We start from the raw sequence: 23819 nt of genomic DNA, 5'->3' as shown, positions 1-23819 counted from the left end.
CTCAATCTCGCCTCCATCACCTTGTCTCCAAAACGTCCTCCATGCGCTGTCCCTCTAATAAATGTATTTCTAATCCTGTCCATCCTCGTCACTCCCAACAAAAACCTCAACATCTTCAGCTCTGCTACCTCCAGCTTCACCTCCTGTCTTTTACTCAATGTCTCTAAACCATACAACATCGCAGGTCTCACCACAGTCCTATAAACTTTTCCTTTCACTCTCGCAGATAACCTTCTATCACAAATCACTCCTGCCACTCTTCTCCACCCACTCCACCCTGCCTGCACTCCTAAATTCACTTCTCTAACACACTCTCCATCACTTTTACCGCACAACATACTAATGTTTAAAAAATAATAAGAGACACATTTAACTTAAAGACATATATTCACATAGATTCACTGACTCTAGAAAAAGGATTCTGAGGGTACAAGGGGTAAATCAGGTTCGGCATATACTCAGTGGTAAAAACAAATGTTTCATCGACATCCACGAACAAACATAAAATCTTTGTTTGATATCCTGTAGATGATTATTGATCTGAATGAAAGCATAGTCTATGATACGATACTAGTGCAAGAAAAACAGCAATGGGTATTAGGCTAGCAAACAAATACTGGGAAATTCCCTTAGATATTTAAGATTTAGTGTTTGAAAGCACTTCAGCTTCCCAGTAAATAACCGAGCTGAAGGATGTTGCTCTTTGACAGTTTGGTGGTGCTAGAATTTGAACACACATGACCTTCCCATTTGTAACACAAAGCGTTATCGGCTAAGCCACCACAACCAGCTCTATCATGACACATTGATTCACTACAATTAACTACACTAAAAGATTGCATGGGATCAATGCAGGTTTTTTGCCTGTATAGTGGCTCAGTGCTTAAGGCTTTGAGTTACAGTTCAGTCGGTCATGTGTTCAAATTCTTGCATTGTTCTGTTTTATAAGAGATAAGATAAGATAAACCTTTATTCGTCCCACAGTGGGGAAATTTCTATGTTACAGCAGCAAGACAAAGAAATAAAAATAGATGCAAATATATATAAAAAGAAGAATATACAAAAAAATAAAAAACAGAAATAAAAATAAATAATAATAACAATAATAATAATAATAATAATAACAAAGAAATAAAAATAAATGCAAATATCTAAAAATAATATACATATACTACAATAAGTATATGTATCAGACAAATGAGCAAATGTATTCGATTGTGTGTTTTTCTATATTATGTAATTGATGACATACTTGACCATGAATCTTCTTTACAGTTGTTTACTGTAAGTCTTTTAAAATTTGCTAAGGTACAGAATGATATATTAGTATGCCATAACCAATATATATTTGTTTCAGTACACTGGCATAAACATAGCAAAAACAGAGTGCTTTTTTTTATTAGAAGTTGGAATAGATAACACAATAATTGTCATTAAGTTGTACTTTCATAACGTTGGATGTTTTAAGACAAAATTAGAAAAAAAAGCACATGTTGCGGCAATGCTAATTTTTGCCGTATCAGTTATTGCTCTGCATCACACCCCTAATAAGTTAGCAGTAATAGTTTATAATCAATTAATACATTTTTTTTGCATCTACATAAATTCTACAATAAATATATGTTGTTTAGGCACACATTGGAACATCCTAGTGCAAAAATTTGTTAGTAACATTAGTTGTCACTATTCGTGTGTTAAGGTACAGTAATCCTCTGGAACTGGCGGGGGTTCTGTTGTAAGACCCCCCACAAGTCCAAAAATTAAAATTTTGTTGGATTTTTTTTTTGGGGGGTGCGTCCAAATTTTGGACATCTAGACATCATGTCACTTGACTACAATAATGTGTTTTTAAAATGGTATGAAATTTGTTAGTAAAAAAACATAGTTTAAAATGTTATTCCTAAAGTTCCTAAACATTCTGTCTCTCTGCGGATTCCCGCAAATCTTAAAATAATCCGCAATTTGCTGTTAGTTACGTTCCAAATGAGAACCCGCGAATTTTGCGAGTCGCGAGTTATGAACTGCGAATTATCAGAGGTTGACTGTATTTACACAGTATGTAATGTATGAGACTTGTCTGTACCATATGCCTCCTTTCTCTTATTCTCTTTCTCTATGAGAAATGAGAAATGAGAGTGTGTGTGTGGGCCCATGTGGTGGACTCTAACTGATGAAATTAAAGAAAAATGTCACAAATTGAAAACTAATTAATAAGATAGAGCTCAGGGAACACTTGCAACAGGAAAGACTGATTGTTCCATTAGCACTCAAAAATGATCGTTTAACCTTGTGGCTGAATTCAACCCCCCCCTGTAACTCACTTTGGCTGCTAATAAGTCAAAGCTGATGTGAGCTGGTATAGATCGATAAAGCATTACATAGCTCTGTAAAATTCAGTGTTGTTTTCAGGTAAAAGCTTTCAGGTTGAGAATTACATACAGATTAAAAGAAACAACAAACCTGGTCATCCTTGGTTTAGTCTGGATGTTGCTTCAATTTGTCCTGGGAAACTATTTATAATGCATTTTTACGTACAGACATAAAATATAGACTGGAGCCTTTATTCATATAACCAAAGGGTTTTGAATGTTAATAACTCATAAAATAGTGTAGTCTGATGTTCACTGCAGGCTGTACCCATATCTCCAGATGCCACTTCTATTCATTTGCCCCCATCCGAACATAAAATATGGAACAACCTTGGGGTTCACAGTAAACAAAGACAGGCTTTATGACAGTATAATGTATGTTTTGTCACAAATCTGTTGTCCCAAACCTTTTGGGTGCTAGTGGGGAAAAAAAAGATAAATGCTTTGAGTATTAGAGACCGTGTACTTTTATATGGTATACAAATCTAGTTTTTTCTTTCTACTGAGTAAAACACTGACATAATCTGTGTTATATTTGAGGTTGTAATATAGACAGTATACAGTATCTAATTATCAATCTCAGTTTATGATATTGGCTTAAGGTTTAAGGTTAATAAATGCAGTTTTTTAGTTCAAAGGATTGATGTTACTTTGCTATAATACTCTGGCCAGTGCAGTGAAAAAACAACATGAATTAAACAGCTTTTGTGATTTTAGTACAGTGGAACCCCGTTGTACGAGCATAATTTGTTCTTGAAAATTGCTCGTGTGTCCATTTGCTCGTATGTTCGAACTGATTTTCCCCATAGGAATGAATGTAAAAGTGATTTAATCCGTTCCGAGATCTCATTCGATCGCTTATTTCTGCACTTATAAAGTATTTGTAGCCTATTTTTTAAAAACAAATACACAGCAAATTACCGTAATATAAACACAATTTAACACTTATTCGTGTGATAGTGGTTGATTGCGAGTGTGAGACGCACATCACGCTCATAACCTCCTCGGTTTCTATGTAATTCTATTTACTTTCGTTTTCACAGCACCATCACCGATTTTCTTGGGAGACATTTTTCAAGATTTCTAGTGAAATAAAAATATAAAACTAAAAAAAGTTACTGTGGGAGAGCGTATGAATACAGGAATAAGGAACGCCACAACAGGTCAGGTGCAAAGGCTTCACATCCACTTTTATTTGTTTTTTGTGTCGGTCTGCTTAGTGCCCCACGTAGCACGTCTCTGGCGCGCGCGTGCGCGCGCGCACACACACACACACACACACACACACACGCTCTCCTCCTTAAATGCACCCTCCGATCACTTGAAAAGAGAGAACAATCATTAGGTCACATTAACTTCAGGTGAGGCAATCCCCTGCCTATCTGCTCCCGGACCCGCCCTCCATTCACACACCGCCGCTCGGCCACGCCCCCGCTGCCACAGTTAGGTTTTTGCTGCACTGAACAACGAGAGCGACCGAGTGATACGTCATCAACTAAGCGACTGATGCGACCCTCCGCCGAAAACGGGGAACCGGCAGCGTGGGTTTGCTCGTGCCTTCGAAATTTGCTCGTGAAACAGGGTAAAATTTTGCGAGCGAGTTTGCTCGTATCTCCGTTTGCTCGTACAACGGGGTTCCACTGTATACTATAAGTTTATATGCTATAAGTGTATTAGTTTTATAGTGTTAGTAGTTATTTAGCCTCATCTACAGTGCCCTTCAAAACTGTTCACAAAAATGAATACATTAATAAATAATAAGGTATACAACACACAATAATCAGGCACTGTATGGATTTAGTTCAACGTTTTTGAGTTTAAGAAAATACATGTTTCAACAAAAGCAGCACCTTTAAAATTAATATTTTATTACACTTGCCCCCAAAAAAATACACAAACCGAGTATATTCTTTTCCTTCTTGTGATGTTTCTCTAGAACAAACACAAATAAATTATGTGCAATGTTTATTTATTAAAATCAATCGTATTCATTTTAATAAGGCTACCAATCATTCCGCTAGCATTATAGTAATAGGAATCTCTTTTCTATATAGAATTTCACATGATTGTTACAAACGTCATCCATATAACCTCTGTACTGGAAATACTGGAAACCGAAATATTTATAGCAATAGCAATGTATTACTATTATTACTTGTAGTAGAATTATAGACATCTTCTTTCCAATTATACCTAGACAGTATAAACTGTAAAATACTTGATATTTAGTGTACTTCTTTCAGTACACTTGAAGTAACCTTGCAGAATGGCTGGCTGAAAAAGATACTTCATCTATAACATTATTTTATAAGGGTATTACAGTTATTGAAGGCCATGCTATAAATAGCTCATTTGAGGTTTTTTACATTTTAAATAAATAATATATTTTTTTATAAAATGAATCAATTGAATAATGTTAGAGGTATATGTTTGTTTATATATTCAAACTGTATTTGTAGTTTTAACTTTAAGTAAATCACAGGAACGCATTCGTGAGTGCAATTATTTTTCTTTTTACTGAAACAGAAAAAAAGGAAATTTAATGGTCCTTCCTTTATAAAAAAAAAAAAAAAGTGACAAATATCTGTACAAATGCCAAAGTTCCCAACTATACTTTGATGCCCTTAAACTGTCATACTGACATTACTGTGGTTTGAGCTTACAGTTAGAATGGCATCTGTGAAGCTGTCTTCTACAACAAAGCGAAATGAACTCTCTGGACTTTCTTCCAGTCTGCTGATCACAGAAAATTTTCAATTATTAGAGAACAAAGGCAGATTTAAGGGGTTTTGGCAGGAGAAATGAACGATTTCCGTCAGAAACCCGCTTATTCAGGCTCCATTTGAAGGAGTTTAACTTATGCCCTTCAGCCACAATGATGAGAAGCCGTGACAATAAATTAATGGTTAAAAAAAAAATGAAGAGAAATTGACAAGAGCACTAAAGCTGGTATAAGATATTAGTAGAATGATTAACCTATGTGAAAAAAGGTAGGATTTTGATATGTTTCAGGATGGCATTGGGGTGCAGTGGTAATCTTGAGCTCAGGTTACCATCTTGGTAAAAAATCAGATGTTCTTGTTGTCTCTGTGTGAGTTTGCTCAATGATCTTCGGTTTCCTTTCATATCTCAATAACTTAATGCTAATAAGAAGAACTACTTTTAGTTGCTATAGAGATTAAAAAAGTGTGTGTGTGTGTGTGTGTGTGTGTGTGTGTGTGTGTGTGTGTGTGTGTGTGTGTTTGTGTGTGTGTGTGTCTGTGTGTGTATACGGGGAACTACAATAGGAATCAACTGTGGATCCACCATGACTCTAGCAAGAACTCTAATAAATTGTATACTGAAGATGAATGAATAAATGAATGTTTCCATTAAATTAGTCTTTGGAATCAGCAAGAATACAAAGTCAGATACTTGACTAATTGACTTTTCTTTTCAACATTTATATCCCTGTTTTTTCCATTTTCTTCTCTACATGCATCCCTTGCCCTCTGGGTTCTCCTCCATCTGTGAGTGTGGACAAATTGACACTTCCCTGAACTTCCGACAGAGAAAGTCAAACTGTTAATCCCTGAATCTGATGCTTCAGCATCACAGACACAACGCAATCCAGCAGAGAACCTTTGATTTTGACTTTGCACTTTCCTCCACCGCTCAGTTTCTCAGGCTTCAAAATGCAAGTCCTCTGAGGAAGGTGCTAACTGCCAAATCTGCTCTATTCTCTATGTGACAGCAGGAACAACATGTCCATGCTTTAGAACTGCTGTTCTCACTGAACCTCAACCACAGCAGCACACACGTTTATGGCTGTGACGCTTCATTCATCTTCATCTACAGACAACTACTATTTGTTCGTTTCCATGGTTTTTGATCTATTCTGACCAGATAAGTTAAGTAGATCTAAAAATGTATGTTGTTTTTTTCATGGTAAAAAGCAGGCCAACACCTTGAAACAACTTTGTATGGAAAAGTGTTTGTGTATAGAGTCAAATAGCTCAAAATGGAAACATGTTTTTCTGTTGTTCACAACAATATGGAAAAGTGAGAGTTGCAGGTTTCCTTAGCTTACATTATCACTATAAAAAGGTACATGGAGGACTGTTGTTCTGTATATGGAGTTGAGTAGCACCAGTGTATTGGATGTCACAGCTATTGCATAATTATCTTATTATTACAGTGATTTGAGCGTAGCCCAAAAAGTTTTGAGTTTGAATCCGAATCATGCAAAGCGGATGTCCACAGGGTCCGGGAGCAAGAACCTTTGCCTACAACTGACCTGTTTAATTTTAACTGCTTTTGGCAACCAGTATGTTCCAATAAAATAAGGTAAATGTACTCATAATTAACTGTTAATTTTCTCAAACATGTAGGTGTTTTAGCAAATCTGTATGTCTGTTTTTAGCTAGGGAAATTGAGTTTAATGTCAGTAAGTATGTATGTAGTTATTCACAGTACGTTTGCAACTCTGATCCAGCATTCAAAATGATTCATTAAAAATGTTTCATTCACATTTACCTTTTTAGCATAATAGACACTGTGCCTACACTCTTTTATTTCATTTATTCAGTCATACTGTATAGAGTTTTCATTCTGAAACCATATTTACACAATCTTTTTACCTTTAACTTTCAGTTATACAAACAGTTATTCTTTGTAAAACGTGCATCGTGGCCATTACTGTGCGTGCAGTTTATCAATTTTGTACACCCAAATGTAGCACTCAATTTTGTGACTGTTTGTAATCAGGGCCTCCAAACTGCCATGTGAAATTGCCACTATACTGTACAGGTACTTCATGTGGTTAGAAACATTCTACAAAGTCTAATGCTAAAGCTTTCTTCAATTTAAAAAAATCTAAACTGTCTTACCTTTTAACATTTATAGTCCGCATTTATCCAAAACTATTCTAATACAACCCTATTCTAATATAACAACTACTGTTGGCAGCCTTACCTTATTTGTACAAGCAATTTTAAAATTATTTGTTGATCCACATATTTGATCCACCTAAAATCCCCACTGATTATTAAGAAATTATCAAACAATGCAGGTACTTAACAGGAGGAAAGTTATTTCCAAAATAAAACTAATAATTGATACTGTTTTTTTCTTTTCTTTTTTATTATTTTGGAAAAATTGCATCGAGGCGACCTAATTGTCCTTTGCTTTGCTACTCTCAGCCAAACCATAAAACACATTTATAAAGAATACAAGTGAAACCTTTTATCTTTACCCTTTATATCAGCTTGCCCATCATTATCAGTGTCATTCACCTGTCTGCTACTAAAATCAAGTTTAAAGTAAAAATCTTCTTCACATTATAGTTACATAGTAATATTCAGTATAAAAAGCTGGCTGGCAAAAACAACCAAAGAATGTACAGTCAAAATACAATGGATATGTGTGAAAGATATACCATATAATCCTATAAGCATGCAATGGTTGGACTAAATAATCTTTATTTGATGGGTAAATTATACCGTTCCATTTAAAAACAAAGCGTTTTCAAATAGTGTTATTTTGCTAGACATGCAGAGTGAAGTTGACTTATTTTGTATTACTTCAAATACAAATGAAATTCACACTTGTTGTCACATGGAAGATATGCACAGAATTAAAGGTGTTCTATTGCATATCATTGATTACCTATTAGTATGTTAGTTAAGCACAATCACTGACAAATCAGACACCTTTTAACTACTTCTCAGTATGTCCATATCAGTTTGTTGGGTAATAGGGACATGGAACATGCTTTTTGTGTCGTCTTTCGATCAAATTCTTTCACAAGCCATCGCTTTCCTGAAAATAACTACAGAAAAACAGGACACTCTTGTGAGAGGAAAAGACAGTATTAATTAAATAAACAGTATTAGGCAGAAATAGAAAGAGCTGCTGTATGTGGCTGACTCATTCTCCTGAGTAAAGCTGGGAGCTGCTTTTTTTCCTGTTTTCTACATTACATGACTTACTGTGTTATATAACTTCCACACGTAATGTATTTTAGTTCCAGAAATAAGTGATAAAATAGTATAAGGTAATAAGGTGTGAAATGTCATCAACAGCAAACATCTTATTTTTTTGCAAAGAATATAGCTAGTGACAGTGGAATCTTTATAACCTATTTTCCTCATACATTAAATACATTTCTTCAGAACATTCTCTGTCAGTTCGGCAGCTAGGCTATGGTTTTGTTCCCATTCACTGACAATCTGTGTCTCACCTTTTTCCGCCGTATTTTTTGATGTGCGAATCGTTACTAGCATTCGGGGTATGAAATACAGCTCAAAACATTCAAATGATTCAAATGAACAGCGATAATACCAGAGCTATAGCGGATAAACACAGAAACGCTGAATCTCTCTCTTTTCTCCCACTCTTGCTGGGTCTGTCTCTCAGATTAGTGGCTCTGAGGGCATTTTTTTCTCCCTAGCACATCTTGCTCCCTGGCTCAGGGCTTCGCCATCCCCACAATCAGTATGCAGCATCCGTGCGCAGTGCTGATCCGTCTTTACGAGGACATGGAGTTGCTGTGCTTTTATCCCCAGCCTCCACCCGCCCCCGGCTCCTTCACTGACACCTTCACTTGCAAATCCGCCAGCGATCTATCTCTCCTCCCAGGCCTCTCACGCACCCGTGGAAACCTTTACAAAGATCAAATCAATAGTAGGATATAAACATGCATCAACTGAAGTTTGTGTTTCTCACTCTCCGTGTGTAAAGTTAGGCTCTTGAACATTATGTTGCACTTCACTGCCACTAAGCTGACACAAGACAAATAAAACCACAATCTGCCATGACCTATACACTGAAAGAATAAAGATTGCTATTAATGATTTTATTGTATTTTGTAAATAGCATTCTGATCATCAGAAAATGCTTGGAATGTACATTAGTATAACAAATTCACAATAACATAGTAATGTGGAGGCTTAAACAGGATTATAGAATTTCAGTTCAGAGCTAATGGAATTTCAATTGTATACAGATTTTAGTGGGGTTTTCTTTATCATTGGGTTTGTATTTTTGGCTTATTGTTTTGTTATAAAGAATAATAAAATACAAATCTGATATGACAAAACTTAATTTGAGGTATCACCTGGAAACTGCAAAAGCACTGAGTCACTTGCTGTAAGATATAACAAGGTTAGAGAGCCATGGTTCTCATAATGGGTCTGGGGATCCTCAGGGGTCTGTAAAGTATTATTTCCTATTATTTGCTAGTTCTGTGGTGGAAACTACAACCCACCATTATTAAAGTTATTATGACTATATATAATGGCACCTGAAGTTTATTGACAAATTTTAACTTCAGTTCAGAAAGTTGCGAAACAAGTTGAGCTTACACAGCAAAGGGATTCCTCCTCCATCTTATTGTTGCTAATTGATTTGCCAAAACTCCTCTTCAAATATAGTTCAAACATGAAGAAGGCTATTGAAGTAAATTTCAGACATTTGACCTTGCCTTGAGGCTGTTTGGATCAATTCCAAAATCTATTCAGTTCATCTGCTGGTGCCAATGATAATTCTATTTAAAAGCCTACAAACATTCAGCCCCTCCTTCTCTAGATATTGCACAAACAAGAATCTAAAATAGATGTGCAGATTTTCTGATGGATGGACAGATGGATAGAATGATGGGCAAAAAAAAATGGATTGCAATAAAAATTCAACCACTCGTTCTTGAGATCTGGACTAATGAGAATCTCGGACAGATGGACAAAGAGTCAAAAAAATGAACCTTCCCCGGCTCTCGAGAGGAGACATAAAAATAGGAAAAATATTACTTGGGGATTGAGGGAGTCTTTTTTTCTTACATGTAAAGGGGTTCCTGGCTGTAAAATGATTGGAATCCCTGTTCTAATGGATCTTTCCATGTACACATCTATATATACCTGATTGGTGTATAGATTGCCTTTTTCAATTCAGACCACAGACTTTCAATATGGTTCAAATCCAGAGGCTTTGATTATATGTCCTGACAATCACTTCTGTGTGATTTCGATAAATGTTTGGTGTCATCATATTGTGTAATGATCCATCTACAGCCATGTCCATGCAACCAAACAAGACACTAAATATTGTGCTTGGAATTGAGCTTGGAACCCTTCTGAACAGTTTGCTTTAATAGATGATTCTGAAACAACCATAAGAACCAACTAAATTGCAGTTTTAAATTCAAATGACTTTTTTCCGCCCTTATTGTGCTCAATGGTATGTTGTTTCAACTGGATATTAATCTGTACATCAATTTCTTGACTTGTCAGCAAATATTACATGCTCTCAGCCTCCTACCATATTAGACTTGCAAGAAGGAATATGAGTTTTATAATCTCACAGTTATGGAGACAAAGCAGAGACACATAATTAAATTTCTGGGAACCAAAATGATTTTGTGTAATAATTTACAAGACATAAATTCACTAAATATGAAATTAAATGAATGTTAAAATAATGTTCCATATATATTTCTCTATAATTTGAGAAAATAAATATATCTATATCTATATCTGTCTATATCTATATCTATCTATATCTATATCTATATCTATCTATATCTATATCTATATATATATATATATATATATATATATATATATATATATATATATATAAACACTTTTTTAGTAAGTAAAGCCTTTTTCCAATTAGCTGGGCAGATGATTTTGAGGACCATGTGTGTTATTTTTTCTATCTAGAGTTGACTCTAAACAGCAGGTCCCAAAGATTGCAAATTTCTGTTTTATTTCACTATTATTTCGTCAGCAACGCTCTTTTAAAGAAGCCTTTTCCTCAACCCCTTCTCTCTCCCTGATTAGATTAAATTGTCTCAGCAGCTGATTTAAGAACAAAAATCAATTACTGCACTCCTCCATGTCTGTATCACGGCAATACACGCTGGATATGAAATGGCCCTCGCCTTTTCCTGTTTAATCTGTGATTACGCCTTCAATTTGTTCCGGTGTTATCTTCCTCCACTTTGTTGCCACACCATCATCATTGAGATGTATCACCTCACACGGTTTATATTACACTCGCTCCAAATCTCTTAATTGCTGTTTGACATAACAGATGAAGTCACTGCAAAATCCCCAGTGTTGAATTAACTTAACGTCTCATGGTGTTCATTTGTGTCCAGCCGGGCTTAAATGATCACTGTAGGTGGTAATTCAACATAGTATTAATACAACTCTGGGGATTTTTCTCTGACCGCTAGGCTAGAACACACGTTGGGTCTTTTCGGGACTGTTTGGATTGTCTAGATTGTCTTAATGAGGACATGCTTGAAATAGCACTGAAAAAAAAAGAAAGCATTAGATGTGTAGGTAGGAAACCAATGCTAAAATACAGCAGCTGTATAATTGCCCAGTTGGAGGGTTATAATAACTGATACAAAGTCCAATTCTGGATCTTATTGGAGTTGGCAGGATGGTGAAGTCTCTCATCCTTTATCGCTCTACATAGCAACAGCTAGACGGGCGTCTGCATGTTTCGCATTGGCAGATTCAAGTGCTGATGGCTCTGCCGATGGAGAGAGACCGCTCACTGAGACACGTAGCGCTGAGGATGGCACAAAGTAAATGAGATTCATTGTCTGGCCGCTGTCTATGCACTGAGAGAGTGCATTCAGCAAGGAGTGAGAGGAGCAAGAAAGACTGTTTAAAGGTCAGGACTGCAGACAGCTGATGAGCCAAGCGCCCGGCTTCATTCGGAGCCAAATATGATATTCTCAAAGACAAGAAAGAAAAAAATATAGAAACGCAAACACCTCAAACAGAATCCCTTGGACTGTTCTTTGGGTACGGTAATGCCTCTAGGCTGAGGTAGATGCTCTCTGTAAACATAATATGCAATGCAGGACTCAGTGCATAAGTCTTCTCTTCTGGCTTAATAATTCAAAAATTAAAAGATAAAGAAATGTACTGCATTTTTCATTTATTCGTCTTCAATGACTGCTTCGTCATTTATATTATTCATATTTTTTCATGCTTTATACAGTCTGTGCAACAATATATTATCTTTATTCATTCAGTGTCATTGAGGGGGAAATTATTCCTTGACTCCTGAAGTGTTTTATTTCGATGCAATGTATATAATCATTTAGATGTATTATTGCTAAAGGCCTTGTATCTTGCTACTTTACATACAACTGATCAATGCAGAAAGTAGATAATGGTGCCACAAATACTGACTGATCACCACCTCTGAGGAGCAAACTTAAGGCTGTGCACAAACCCCTGAATGCATGTCAATAGTCACATTTTTTCCCCCTTTATATACTTATCCAGGCAAGTGTCTGCTATTTGTAGGAATGACAGAAAATCCTAGAACTTTCTATAAGAGGTAGGGCTTTCAGAAAATTTCACTATTCAAATATTTCAATGATAATATTCTGGTAAAAAAAAAAAAGGCAGACAATGAGCTCATCCCTGTGAGCAATAAAAGTTTTAAAAGGCACAAAACTGTCATTTGGACTTCTAGCTTTTTTTAAATCCGAAGACAACCGTAAGAACAGGGACAATATTGTTTTGCTCATTTTAGATTAGGGAAAAAAAAAACAGAACGTCACCTCTGGTGTACTCACTGAATGAGGTATTTCTTTCTATAAATAAATGTCTTTAAAACTTTTTGGCTGAATGAAGTTAAGAATGCATATTGCCTCCTTGTGAATTTCTTCGCTTCAGCAAATGCAACAATATTATCATATCTGTTGTATGTGATATGAACTTCTGTCTGTATAAAATTATAGCCTCATTAATATTCAAATGTGTAAAAAAAAACTCATTCTCATAACTAATTAACATTCAAATTAACTTTTTTTGACAGCCCCAGTTGGCATTCATACACAAAGTCTGAAAGAAATTCAGAGTTTCAGGGTTTTGCAAATGCCCCCATGTGCTTCCGGGCTTCGTGCTTTACGACCGACTGTGCCGTTTCAGTCAATATTCACAACAACTTTCTCCTTTCCGAGGACACGTCAATCACCTGTGAGATTCATAATGCAAGTAAACAAATTTATCTAGGCACATTAGCATGTGTCCATTAAAACAAAGCCTTGCAAAGGCTGAGGGGGGGGAGCGAGAAGGGGAGATGGGGAGGGGAGCTAGATTTGGTTGAGGATTTGCTGTCGATGGCTTTTTTTTTTTTTTTTCGAAGAGGGATTTTAATGAGGAATTTCATTATTCATTTTCATTAGTGACTATTCGTGCGTGGTTGTTTTTTTACGTCAATGTCCTCTTTTCATTTCGGGGCGGTTGTGTGTTAAGACCTTGTGTTGGATGATGTTCATACTGCGATCTATTCAGTTGAAAAGGTTTTATTACAGGAAAAATAATAACATACTGCATTGAAGGTCTAGACATTGACGATATGCGCTCCGGGTAAGAATAATATTCGGAATGTGACCTTGGGGAGACACAGACGTGTAATGCATTATAGCATTAGATATGGAATAAATGACTGCCAGCCTTATTGGACAGGAGAATGTAAATAACTATCATGATGATGTAGGTGGTCCAGCTGTCCTACATATGCACAAAGCAGATTGGTGTAGGTGTGAAGCCTATTCGAAATCCATTTCACGCTTAGACGTCCACTGTTTTAAAGGAAATATTGCACATTCTGTAGGCAGGACTATATTTCTTCACAGATGAGGCTGTTTGACAGTAACAGTTTTTTATCCTCGGTTTATTTATGACTGTCAGGACGGTCTGAACAGCTTTTCCAGGATTGAAAGAATACCAAATATTGGAGGCAAATGGCTAATTGGAGAGCTCTCTTATAGTAGTAGAATGTGTTTTGAAGGTTCCTTTAAATACAATTCAATGAGACACTACCGGGAAAAAAAGGCAATTAGGTGGCACACTTCTGGCCTGGTATAGCGGGCTGGAAAGAAAAGTTAAAAATGATGGTTCTGTTTACTAAATGAGTTGCGAATTCATAGGCTTTAGCCCAGGCTTTTTTCCCCAGACAGTAATGTGCTAACAATCAGATGCGAGAGTGCAGCTTTCTGTAAACAGCCAATTAAATCCCTTGATATACCAGCAGACAGAAGAAACCATTTTGTGCTATTGACATTTTTTTTACACTTGTTTTCCCCAATACTTTGTAGGTTGAACTTATTTTTTACTCAGAATCCTTTATGGATTGAAATATAAGGTAGTTTCTCAGAAATGCACAGACAAACATATGGACAGACTCCTGGAGAAATAGATGGATACATACACGAATGAAAGGATATATAGATGGATAGGTTTTGTTTTTGATCTTAAGCTTTTTTGGCCAAGCGCTGTTGATGTCCTACTGTGTCACAAAAGACGGAAAACACTAGATGCGAAAGGCACGGTGGTGTTTACTGGTGACAATGTGTGCTCAAAGACGGTGCAAGAAACGACAATGACTGATGAAGTCTGCTAACAGAATACTGATTAGGACATTGGTTACACAGCTAGGTTTAAAAATATTCAATAAAAACACAGAAGAAAACCAGTGTACTATAGCTATGCATCAAATCGCAGACTATGTCCCAAATAATGTCCTAAATCAGCCACCAATGTTTTTTTTTTTTTTTCTCCTGTAAGTGGAAATGACAAATTGCCGCACAACACGTCATGTCATTTAGCCACAGGTGAACATTTAACAGCCACAGGAACAACTGCCAGTTTTAATTTTCTGACTGTCCTCCCTAAACTTTTTGTTCTAAATAAAATCTGAGCATCAGCTTCTTAAAATAAAACTGCAGTGGTATTTGATGGCTTTTTCGCTATGTACAGCAAGATGCAGAAATGGAACAGACACTGGAAGACTCCAGACCCAGATTATACTATTCCTTTGTGTGTACCAGAAAACACATAGTGACCTGCCATCACGCATAACATCTAGAATGGTGAACTAATTACAGCCATGAAATTGCTGGAATGTTAAACGATTTTATCTATTAAATACAGAACAGAGGTCTTTCAGGTTTAGTGGTTTTCAAACATGTCATGACTGTTATATAAGCCAATACGTGTTCATATTTGAAAGTTATATTGCACAAGAACAAAACAAAAATAAGTAAACTAATTTTAAAAAGAGGTTTATAGCTGTTTTAGTTCAGTTTTAGTTTCCATGGAAATGAAATCAGATGATCCTGAGGTCTCAGAAATAGAATACTTGAAAATAGTGTTGTTGCTGTTCAGGTCCCCAGTTCGATCCTGAGCTCAGGTCACTGTCAGTTCGGAGTTTCATGTGTTTTCACAGCGTTCCTGATATCTACTCGGATCCTGACAAAGCGGCTTACTGACAATATAATTGTAAACAAACTGCAAAGGTTTATTTTCAGCTAAAAAAATATTCGCTATACATTATAATAGTTTTGTGTTTATGGTAGGAGACATTGGTGGGACATGAATTCTTCGCCAATGCATTCGATATGCTACAAAATAGCAACAAATCTGTATGCAGATTAGAGGGCAGCTGTGAATTTCCTATAGGTTTAATCGAGAACATAGTCATGGCAACTATAAATATGCTGTAGAACAAACTGTAATTAGTCAAAACATCTTGGTCAGAATGTGTTATTATATTTCTACACTACAGTCTGAAATCTTTTGAGTTTGTGCACATTTATTCTGGCCATGCAGCACTATATACATGGTGTTCAATCCATACACGGGTGGATGCATTAAACAAGGCTTGAAGTTTTGCACTAAAAAAAAAAAGATATCTCCAGATAATCAAGACAATCATGAGTTATGTTTAAAAATAAATAAATAAATACAATACAATACCTAAGATGAATTTTGAAGGTGAAAATAATGAGCACTTTCAATTTAAAACAGCTCACTCTATCTCAATTAATGCAATAACTTGAATGTTAAACACCAAAAACCCCAAATATAATCGTGATCTCTTTTTCCGTCTTTTCTGTGTCTGCAGGCTTCAACGAGAAGCTAATTATCATGTCTGCATGCCCAGAGGTAGGTGATCTTATTAACTGACTGTGTCACAGAACCATTTATCAGTAGAGTTATTATGGCCTCCTCGAGCAAGCTATATATGTCTTTCATTAAGGAAGTCTTTCAAAGACACACTACTTTTTCTGAATTTGCTGTGAACAGCCTCATTAAACCTGATGGAGGAGAGAGAGAGAGAGAGAAAGAGAGAGAGAGAGAGAGAGAGAGAGAGAGAGAGAGAGAGAGAACGCGCGAGAGAGAAAAATGTCATTCGTGGCCACGTAGTTTTGCACAGCTGTGATTGCTTCAGCTTTAGCAGGAGATTAACTGAGCTATTTCGGGATTAATCATTAATATAAACAGTAGACAATGTTATCGGGTCAGTTTCCAACAGACAGGGCGTCCTCTTGCTGCATCATCAAAGTTCCAGGAAAGCGCATGCTCATTTGTTCTTTTACGATTGGAATGAATTTAATCGTCACGATTTTTATTTAAAGAAAAGAGGAAAATCATTCGGGGTGGGGGGGTTGGGAGGAGGAATGGGGGGGCATACATTTTAGGTGATGAAAAGCGCTCACGAACAAATAAATAAATAAATAAATAAACCACAGAAGTAAAAAGCGAGCAGTCACAAGAATAAAAACAGACCAAAATGCTAGCTGTCAGCATAACAGCTCATGTCTGCTGCCCAGTGTGTCTCTTGTATGGTGGCGGGGTTTTTTTTTTTTTGGCTCTGCTCTCTGACTGAGCCGTGTAGATGCAGATCTGTCAGCAAGCACAAAGCAGTGAGGCTCGGTGCCTGCGCACTCCCAGTCTCCTTCCTCCACTGGATTATTTATAGCGTAGCTCCATGGCCAGCACTCACAGGCTTAAAGCCCATTCTTCCAGGATAAGCTAACTCTCTGGCGCAGCGGAGGGGGGCATCTTTGAGCGGCAAATAAAAAAGCACTTTCCTCGGATGCACTCCGTGTGTCAAAATTCCTCCAATAAACCAAAGTTAACTGAGGTGCTCTAGTGGCACATCGTCCCATCCAAATGTGCAGCTAGGCCCTCTGGCATCTCTGCAGTTATGTTTGAGGGGGATTTATTTTTTTTTGTCCCACAGGTCCAATTTGTGAGTCACATTACATCTTCAGTACAAATGTCTTATTCTATGAGTCACTAACTAAGGTGGGAAAAAGGCTCCTCTTGTGGGGATTAGACAGGGGAGAGCCATAGAAAAGCAGATGAAACCCTGACCTAAATGTCTGGTCCCTAAAGGGATGTCAGGCCCTGAGCTTTTTATAGCGATTACACACCTACAAAAAAAAACTTGCAGACATTAAGTGTCAGCGAGACAAAAGAGTGCGAAAGAGTGGACATGAGAAATATCCCGGATACAAAGCGACGATTTATTGGGTCGCTATGGGAATCATTTCATTCGTCAGAGCAACTGCTAATCTGGTTGAATTCTTTTAGCCTGAAAGGAGCAATTTGACATTTTTTAGAGCACTCTGTTGGCGAGCTGCAACTAAAGCGAAAACACTCCTTCTAAATAAATGAAAGCTCTACCTGAGGTTTTCCAGACATTCACTAGTCACTAATCTCTTCACAGACTGTTCCACTGTACACAGAGGAATAGATAGGACAGCTGGTATTAAAGCCCAATAAAATATCGAAATATAACAATTTAGTGTTGATTTCAAGGATGCAACTAGAATCCAAAAACAAATGGAAGCTGTAAAATGCATTTTCTGCTATAAATACACATAACAATTGGCTGTTACTTGTACTAAAAAGCGACTGCTGATTTATACAATGTGTTTGGCCGTTACAGTGTGCTTAATTTTATTTCAAGCTGAAAGAAACTGGCATATTGTTCTTAGCTATCTGGGGAATATGATCATGTGCTGATGCTACAAAATGGCTGACACGCAAAACAGTGCGCTATATGGAAAATAGGGAGCAAAATTCAGACACGGTGCCTGTATGCCCCATGGGTTATCTTTTATGGGAAAAACGCACGGCTGAACAGCTCTGCTTCATATGGAAAATGGGCCTATTTAATGGCCAGAGAAAAAGGCTATATATTTAAAATATATATACAAATTCTACATATAATTTCATTGCATAATCTCAGATCTACTCATCATTTGATTCAGGGGGGGGAAACACAAGTAAACTAAAGTATTAGTTTCTCTCTCTCTCTCTCTCTCTCTCTCTCTCTCTATATATATATATATATATATATATATATATATATATATATATATATATATATATATATATATAAAACTAGCATTTAAGTAATATGTCTACAGCAGGCAACTGTGGAAAAGTTTTGTTTCTACTCTTATTCAATGTGCCCCTTTAAAATCAATAAATTATTTATAAATTGCTGATTAATACACATCGCCTAATAAGGAATTCAATGTATCGCAATTTTACTGAAGCTTATAAAAATCCGGCCTCTTTCCACATCCGATTTATTTTTCTCATGATTAAAGTCCAGTGACAGACACGTCAGTCTCATCTGCACCGCACCAGAATTTTTATTTTTTATTTTTTTCATTTGTGGGAGTTGGCTTATGTCATACAACCTTTTTATGTATCTGCTGTGATGTTGGAATGTTCTCTCACACAGTGTGCCCACTGCTGGATAACTACCAATAAACCGAGCTGAAGTCCAACACACCTGGCTGTGATATTCAGACGCTACCAAAGCCCGTGATTAACTGGATCAGGTGTGCTAGATTAGGCCTGGACAAAACTCTAGAGGTCTAGAAGCACACCTGGACAGTTTTGGGGCTCATTTGGTATAGAACTAATGCAAATAATAATAATAAAAAAAGGAATTATTTTAAGGATTAAGAGTAGTGAGGGTATGCTAAGGTTCAGACAGACTAACTAGAGAGAGGATGAGGGGCTACAGTATTCTCATGGTCCTCTTTGGAGATTTTGTTGCTAGCATAGGAGTCACATTTTGGCAAACCAATGCATGCATTTTTTTTTGTTTAGGTCATCAAAGTAGTTTTTATTTTGCTGTTGTGTTTACATTCAAATCACGTCCAATCCCGTTTGAGCAATCCAAGGATGCATTACGCTACAGTTGCAGTTTCTTGTCCTCTAGTCCTAGGCTTGCATCGCGGAGAAAATCTCTTATGCTTTATACTAGGACGACCCCAAGATGCAGACGGCTGCAAATACCGCAGTCTGATGGGAGCGCAACCCGCTCGCGCATGCATGCCACTGTACTCTACCGAAACGCATGGCCATTTCATGTGGCTAAAACTATTCAGGAGCGATAGGATACGGTTCCTAACCCAGCCCAAGTGAAAGCACTGGTCCTAAAGCAATCGGAGCACACCCGCAGCTCCCTTCAACACTCCTGGACTAAACATTAGACTTGCCTTTTTTCCCCCAAAAAACACATGCAGAATGAAAGGGCGCTCTAATAGCCGTGCACTTTGCAGTACATCACGAACGCTGATGTCTCCAGGTCCCTAATGATCCAAAAGCTGAGCCACATCGCCTGGCCCCTCTAGTGCATATATATATATATATATATATATATATATATATATATATATATATATATATATATATATTTGGGAAAGTTGTTCAAAACAAATGCACCACGCAGCTCTTTATACCCTTCCTCTGTAGCTCTCCATCATCCCCTCCATCATCCCCTCCATCATCAGCGCAACTTCGCAGCCACCGGTCAGTGCGCAAGAATGCGCGCGCACCAAACTTCTCAGCGCGTGTTTTATCTGTAAATCTCCTCCCCGGGATAGCACTCTATTATAAGTGTGTGTGAGTGCGCGTGTGGGAGAGAGTGTGTGTTTGCGCAAAAGACAGCCAAAGACAACTCCCTTCACCGCCGCAGGCAGTAAAAAAAAACCCCGGCGCATCCTCGGGTGCTCACCTTTAACGACAGTCCCGCAGACGCTGCAGAGCACGAAGAGCAGGTGCTGTTTCAACATCATAATGTCTTTTTTTGGGGGTGATGTTTTCTCAGTCACATACACACACACACACACACACGCACACACACACACGCTTGTTTCCCTTCGGCAAAGTGTACCGGCGTTCCGTGGTGCGTTTTCTGTCCTGCAGAAGACGGCCTTATCCGGCTGGGTGCGCACTTTTTTTTGGACACACTGGGAGGGAGCACGCGGACTCCACGGGTTTGGCGTGACGCGCCCGGAGCGGAGCGGAGCGGAGGCTGCGCTGTAACTGCCCGCACAGAGACGCGCTCCCCGCCACACTGACGAGCAGAGTGCCGCTCCAGCCTCCACAGCCGTCAGCGCTACCACCGCGCACCAAGCCCCGCCCATCACCAGGTTGCCAGATTTGAATAACTGTTTTGAACCCTGTCGCGGTTTAAAACACCACATAATGTATGGTCATCAAACGAATCCTATGTATGTACATATAATTATATATGAGCATACTTCTAAAAATCCAGAGAAACAATAAGTCTGGTGCAAGTATGCACATTTCAAAATGAATTTGTTGGACAGGATTACTGGGTATTTGGCAACCCTGATCCACGCCCGTTTCACAGGCAGAGACACCTGACCAGAACCTCAGCATAAAGACAGCATCTTCTGCAAACTAAAAAACTTAAAATAAAAGCACAATACTACAGGAAAGCTTCAATGTGAACATTCCTTTTACTATTCACATTGGGATCATTGGGAGCTTGGTGGTGCTTGGATTTGATCTCATAACCTTCTGACACACCTTAACCACTGAGTGACCACCAACTCTTTAATCTGTAGTTATCTATCTATCTAAGGACTAAGGCATATTCAGGTTTTTTTCTTGAAGCTTTTTGGCCCACTTAGGAAAAAATTATGATCTGAAGGTCAAGGTCGTGGGTTCAGGGCACTATTTGCGCAATTATGCTGGGTGTATGGCTTGGTTTAAGAGGTGGATCACATTCAAGTGACAACAGTAACACCAACCTTAACTGTTCAGAACAAAAGGCTTATAAATATTTTTGTATGTCAGCCAATCAGCAGTAACACATTCATCCATTTATTCAGACCAGCATCTGCTTTTTTTGTTTTTCATGTCGATTCAATGTTCATTTTACAATCTCAAGTTTGCAACAGGACAACTAGTCCACCACTGTAATGTACTAAAACTGATCTCTTTTACCCTATTTTATCTATATTATTATACCCCTTCTAACATTTCCTCCTTAAACAACCACAGATACAGGTGCCTGTTTCCTCCTCATGACTCAGATTCCATTGCACTTACATGCTGTACAGTTTAGTAAGCTCTCTTTGAACCAATTACTCTTGTGGGCATAGGAAAAGCTGATTCCACCTTCAAAATACCTCTCACGAGACATTCAGAGAAAGATACACATATTCAGACATATCCTGAAGGTCAAATCCATCATCATGGTGATGGAATGCTTGAAAGAAATGTGTAGCTTGTTGAGGGCCGGGTATGGTCGGTTTTAAAGCATAATGAAAACGCATTTTCTGACAAGAGCACAGCAGACGCTTTCATGACCCCATTAGTGATGTTAGAGTCATTATGTTTGCTGTGGTTTCAGCCTCATTGAAACTGATCTTGAGTTCTTATGATATACTATTAGATAAGCAGCTGGAGAGTGAAAGAAATAACACGCTTTATCTTTTACAGAGTGGCTGCAGCTTTCTGTTTTTAGTCTGCTACACCCCGACAGTATCAGACTATGGAAACATTACATTATGGGATTTACTTTTTTCTCTCATACAACTTTTAAGATCTAGCTGTTTCTATGTCTAGCCAATAGAGTTTAACTTCTCTTTGATGATGGGAACAGAGGTTTGTGCCTGTACCGCAGCCAAACCTGAATTGTCAGTGGAACTTGCTAATAAGATAATAAGGTCTGTGAATTTGTGTGTAGTTTTATGAGCGTGGGTTTGCTTTTCAGACATTAGCTTCCCTGTGAGGAGGATAAATAGACAGCACTGTGCAAGAGGACAAAAATTATTTTTGTCTGACATTTGTGCCTGTTATGAGGATAAATAGACTTTGGAACTCTTCTCAAAGTAACTTTGATATGAAATGTTATACAGCAGAATTTACTACAAATCATTTGTACATCCTGCTCTGGAAAATGTTTTGGTAATTGCTTTTTTTTGTCACTTCAGGCTAAATAATCTGATGAAGATTAAAGATATAATTCTGTAAAACTTTCCATTCTCAATTGTCTTGTACTATTTGTTCATATTTGTGAAAAGGTTATAAATATGATCGCTGCATTGTTTAATTTGTGAAAAAAAACATTTATATTTATAAAAGCCAATTTTTGCTCTTTGCTTGAAAAAAAAGTTTTCACTAAGGGCATGCTCTTTGCCATTTCCTTTTTTTCTCTTTGCCATTTCCTTTTTTTCTTTTTTTACAATGGAAAAAAAACTTAATTACGCAATCCCAAATAAATGCTTTAATCTTCAATTACAATATAAAAATAACATTACAATATTCACCTGTAAAAATACAATATATTGCTATAGACAGCATAAACTACATGAAAGTTGCCATATGAATAGGTGATTTGCAAACCAGCTGCCTGTACCTTACTTTGAATTTACACTAAAAGTTGTTGCCTTGTAGCATTATACAAAAAATGCTAGCAATCAGACTTGTCTAGGTTGAAAGGACAGATAAGCTATAGCATAGTCTGTGGTCAAAAATTGCTAAGAACACGTAGCTAATACATAAGGTAGCATTCAGACTGTCTGCTATATTCTCTTAATATCATTAAACCTTTCCAGTCAAATTAGTGAAGACCGTCAAACTAAAATGACTTCACAGCAGTATACCGGGTCACTGCATTGTCTCTATTATGAGTGAAAAATGGGCCCTGAATTTAAGGACACCTTCAACACATTTAAATGATGTATGCCTTTAACAGTTTTTATCTCACCTTCATGTTCTAAGCATTTACTGTGACAAATTATTTCAGCCTTGTTCTGTGTGTTGTACACATTACAGAATTGTTATGCTGTTGGAAAAGTGCTGGTGCTGGGTGAAAACCTGATCAAAGTGCATATCCGCGCATCGCATAAAACACTCGTCTCATGAATATGCAAGACTTCATTCAGATAAATGCCGCATAGACAAACTATACTGCTCTCACTCTCTTTTTTCCCCTAAACTGAAATAGGAGAAATGTTTGTTTTTTTTAAGTGTGATATGAATAAGGAATAAAAACTCTAAAACTGCGAATAAAAACTAATAAAATATATAATGTGATCAAACCATGGTGATGGGTTCATCATTTAACCAAGCGACAATTCAGTACAGCTGTAATGATGCCCTGTTTCTTGTGTTCTCAACATTTCTGAGCATTCCTATTTCTTATTTTGAGTATATTTGTTGTATGCAGGATGTCTTCGAAGACATCCTGCATCTCTTAAATATCAATATTCAGATTTAGCATTCTAATGCTGTTGAGTGCATCATTAATTTTGCCTCGAGAGTAAAATAGCACTCAAATTTTGTGATTTTATATCCTAGGAATACT

The 23819-nt window shown here is 37.3% G+C and overlaps 1 protein-coding gene across 6 annotated transcripts in view; it reads right to left on the bottom strand.

Annotated features, from left to right (window-relative positions):
• Positions 1 to 20572, bottom strand: part of cadm2b (cell adhesion molecule 2b) — a 161909-nt gene extending 141337 nt beyond the window's left edge. For all 6 annotated transcript variants that reach the window (XM_046863677.1, XM_046863674.1, XM_046863679.1 and 3 more), the window contains exon 1: positions 20211 to 20572. In XM_046863677.1, the coding sequence (XP_046719633.1) occupies positions 20211 to 20271 (61 nt within the window). In that variant the 5' untranslated portion in view covers positions 20272 to 20572. The remainder of the gene's footprint in view (positions 1 to 20210) is intronic.
• Positions 20573 to 23819: the final 3247 nt, after the last annotated feature.

Source organism: Silurus meridionalis, chromosome 12, assembly GCF_014805685.1.
Source record: "Silurus meridionalis isolate SWU-2019-XX chromosome 12, ASM1480568v1, whole genome shotgun sequence".
In the NCBI taxonomy this organism is placed as follows: domain Eukaryota; kingdom Metazoa; phylum Chordata; class Actinopteri; order Siluriformes; family Siluridae; genus Silurus; species Silurus meridionalis.
The sequence above is the reverse complement of the archived record's forward strand: the minus strand, read 5'-3'. Positions and strand labels throughout refer to the sequence as shown.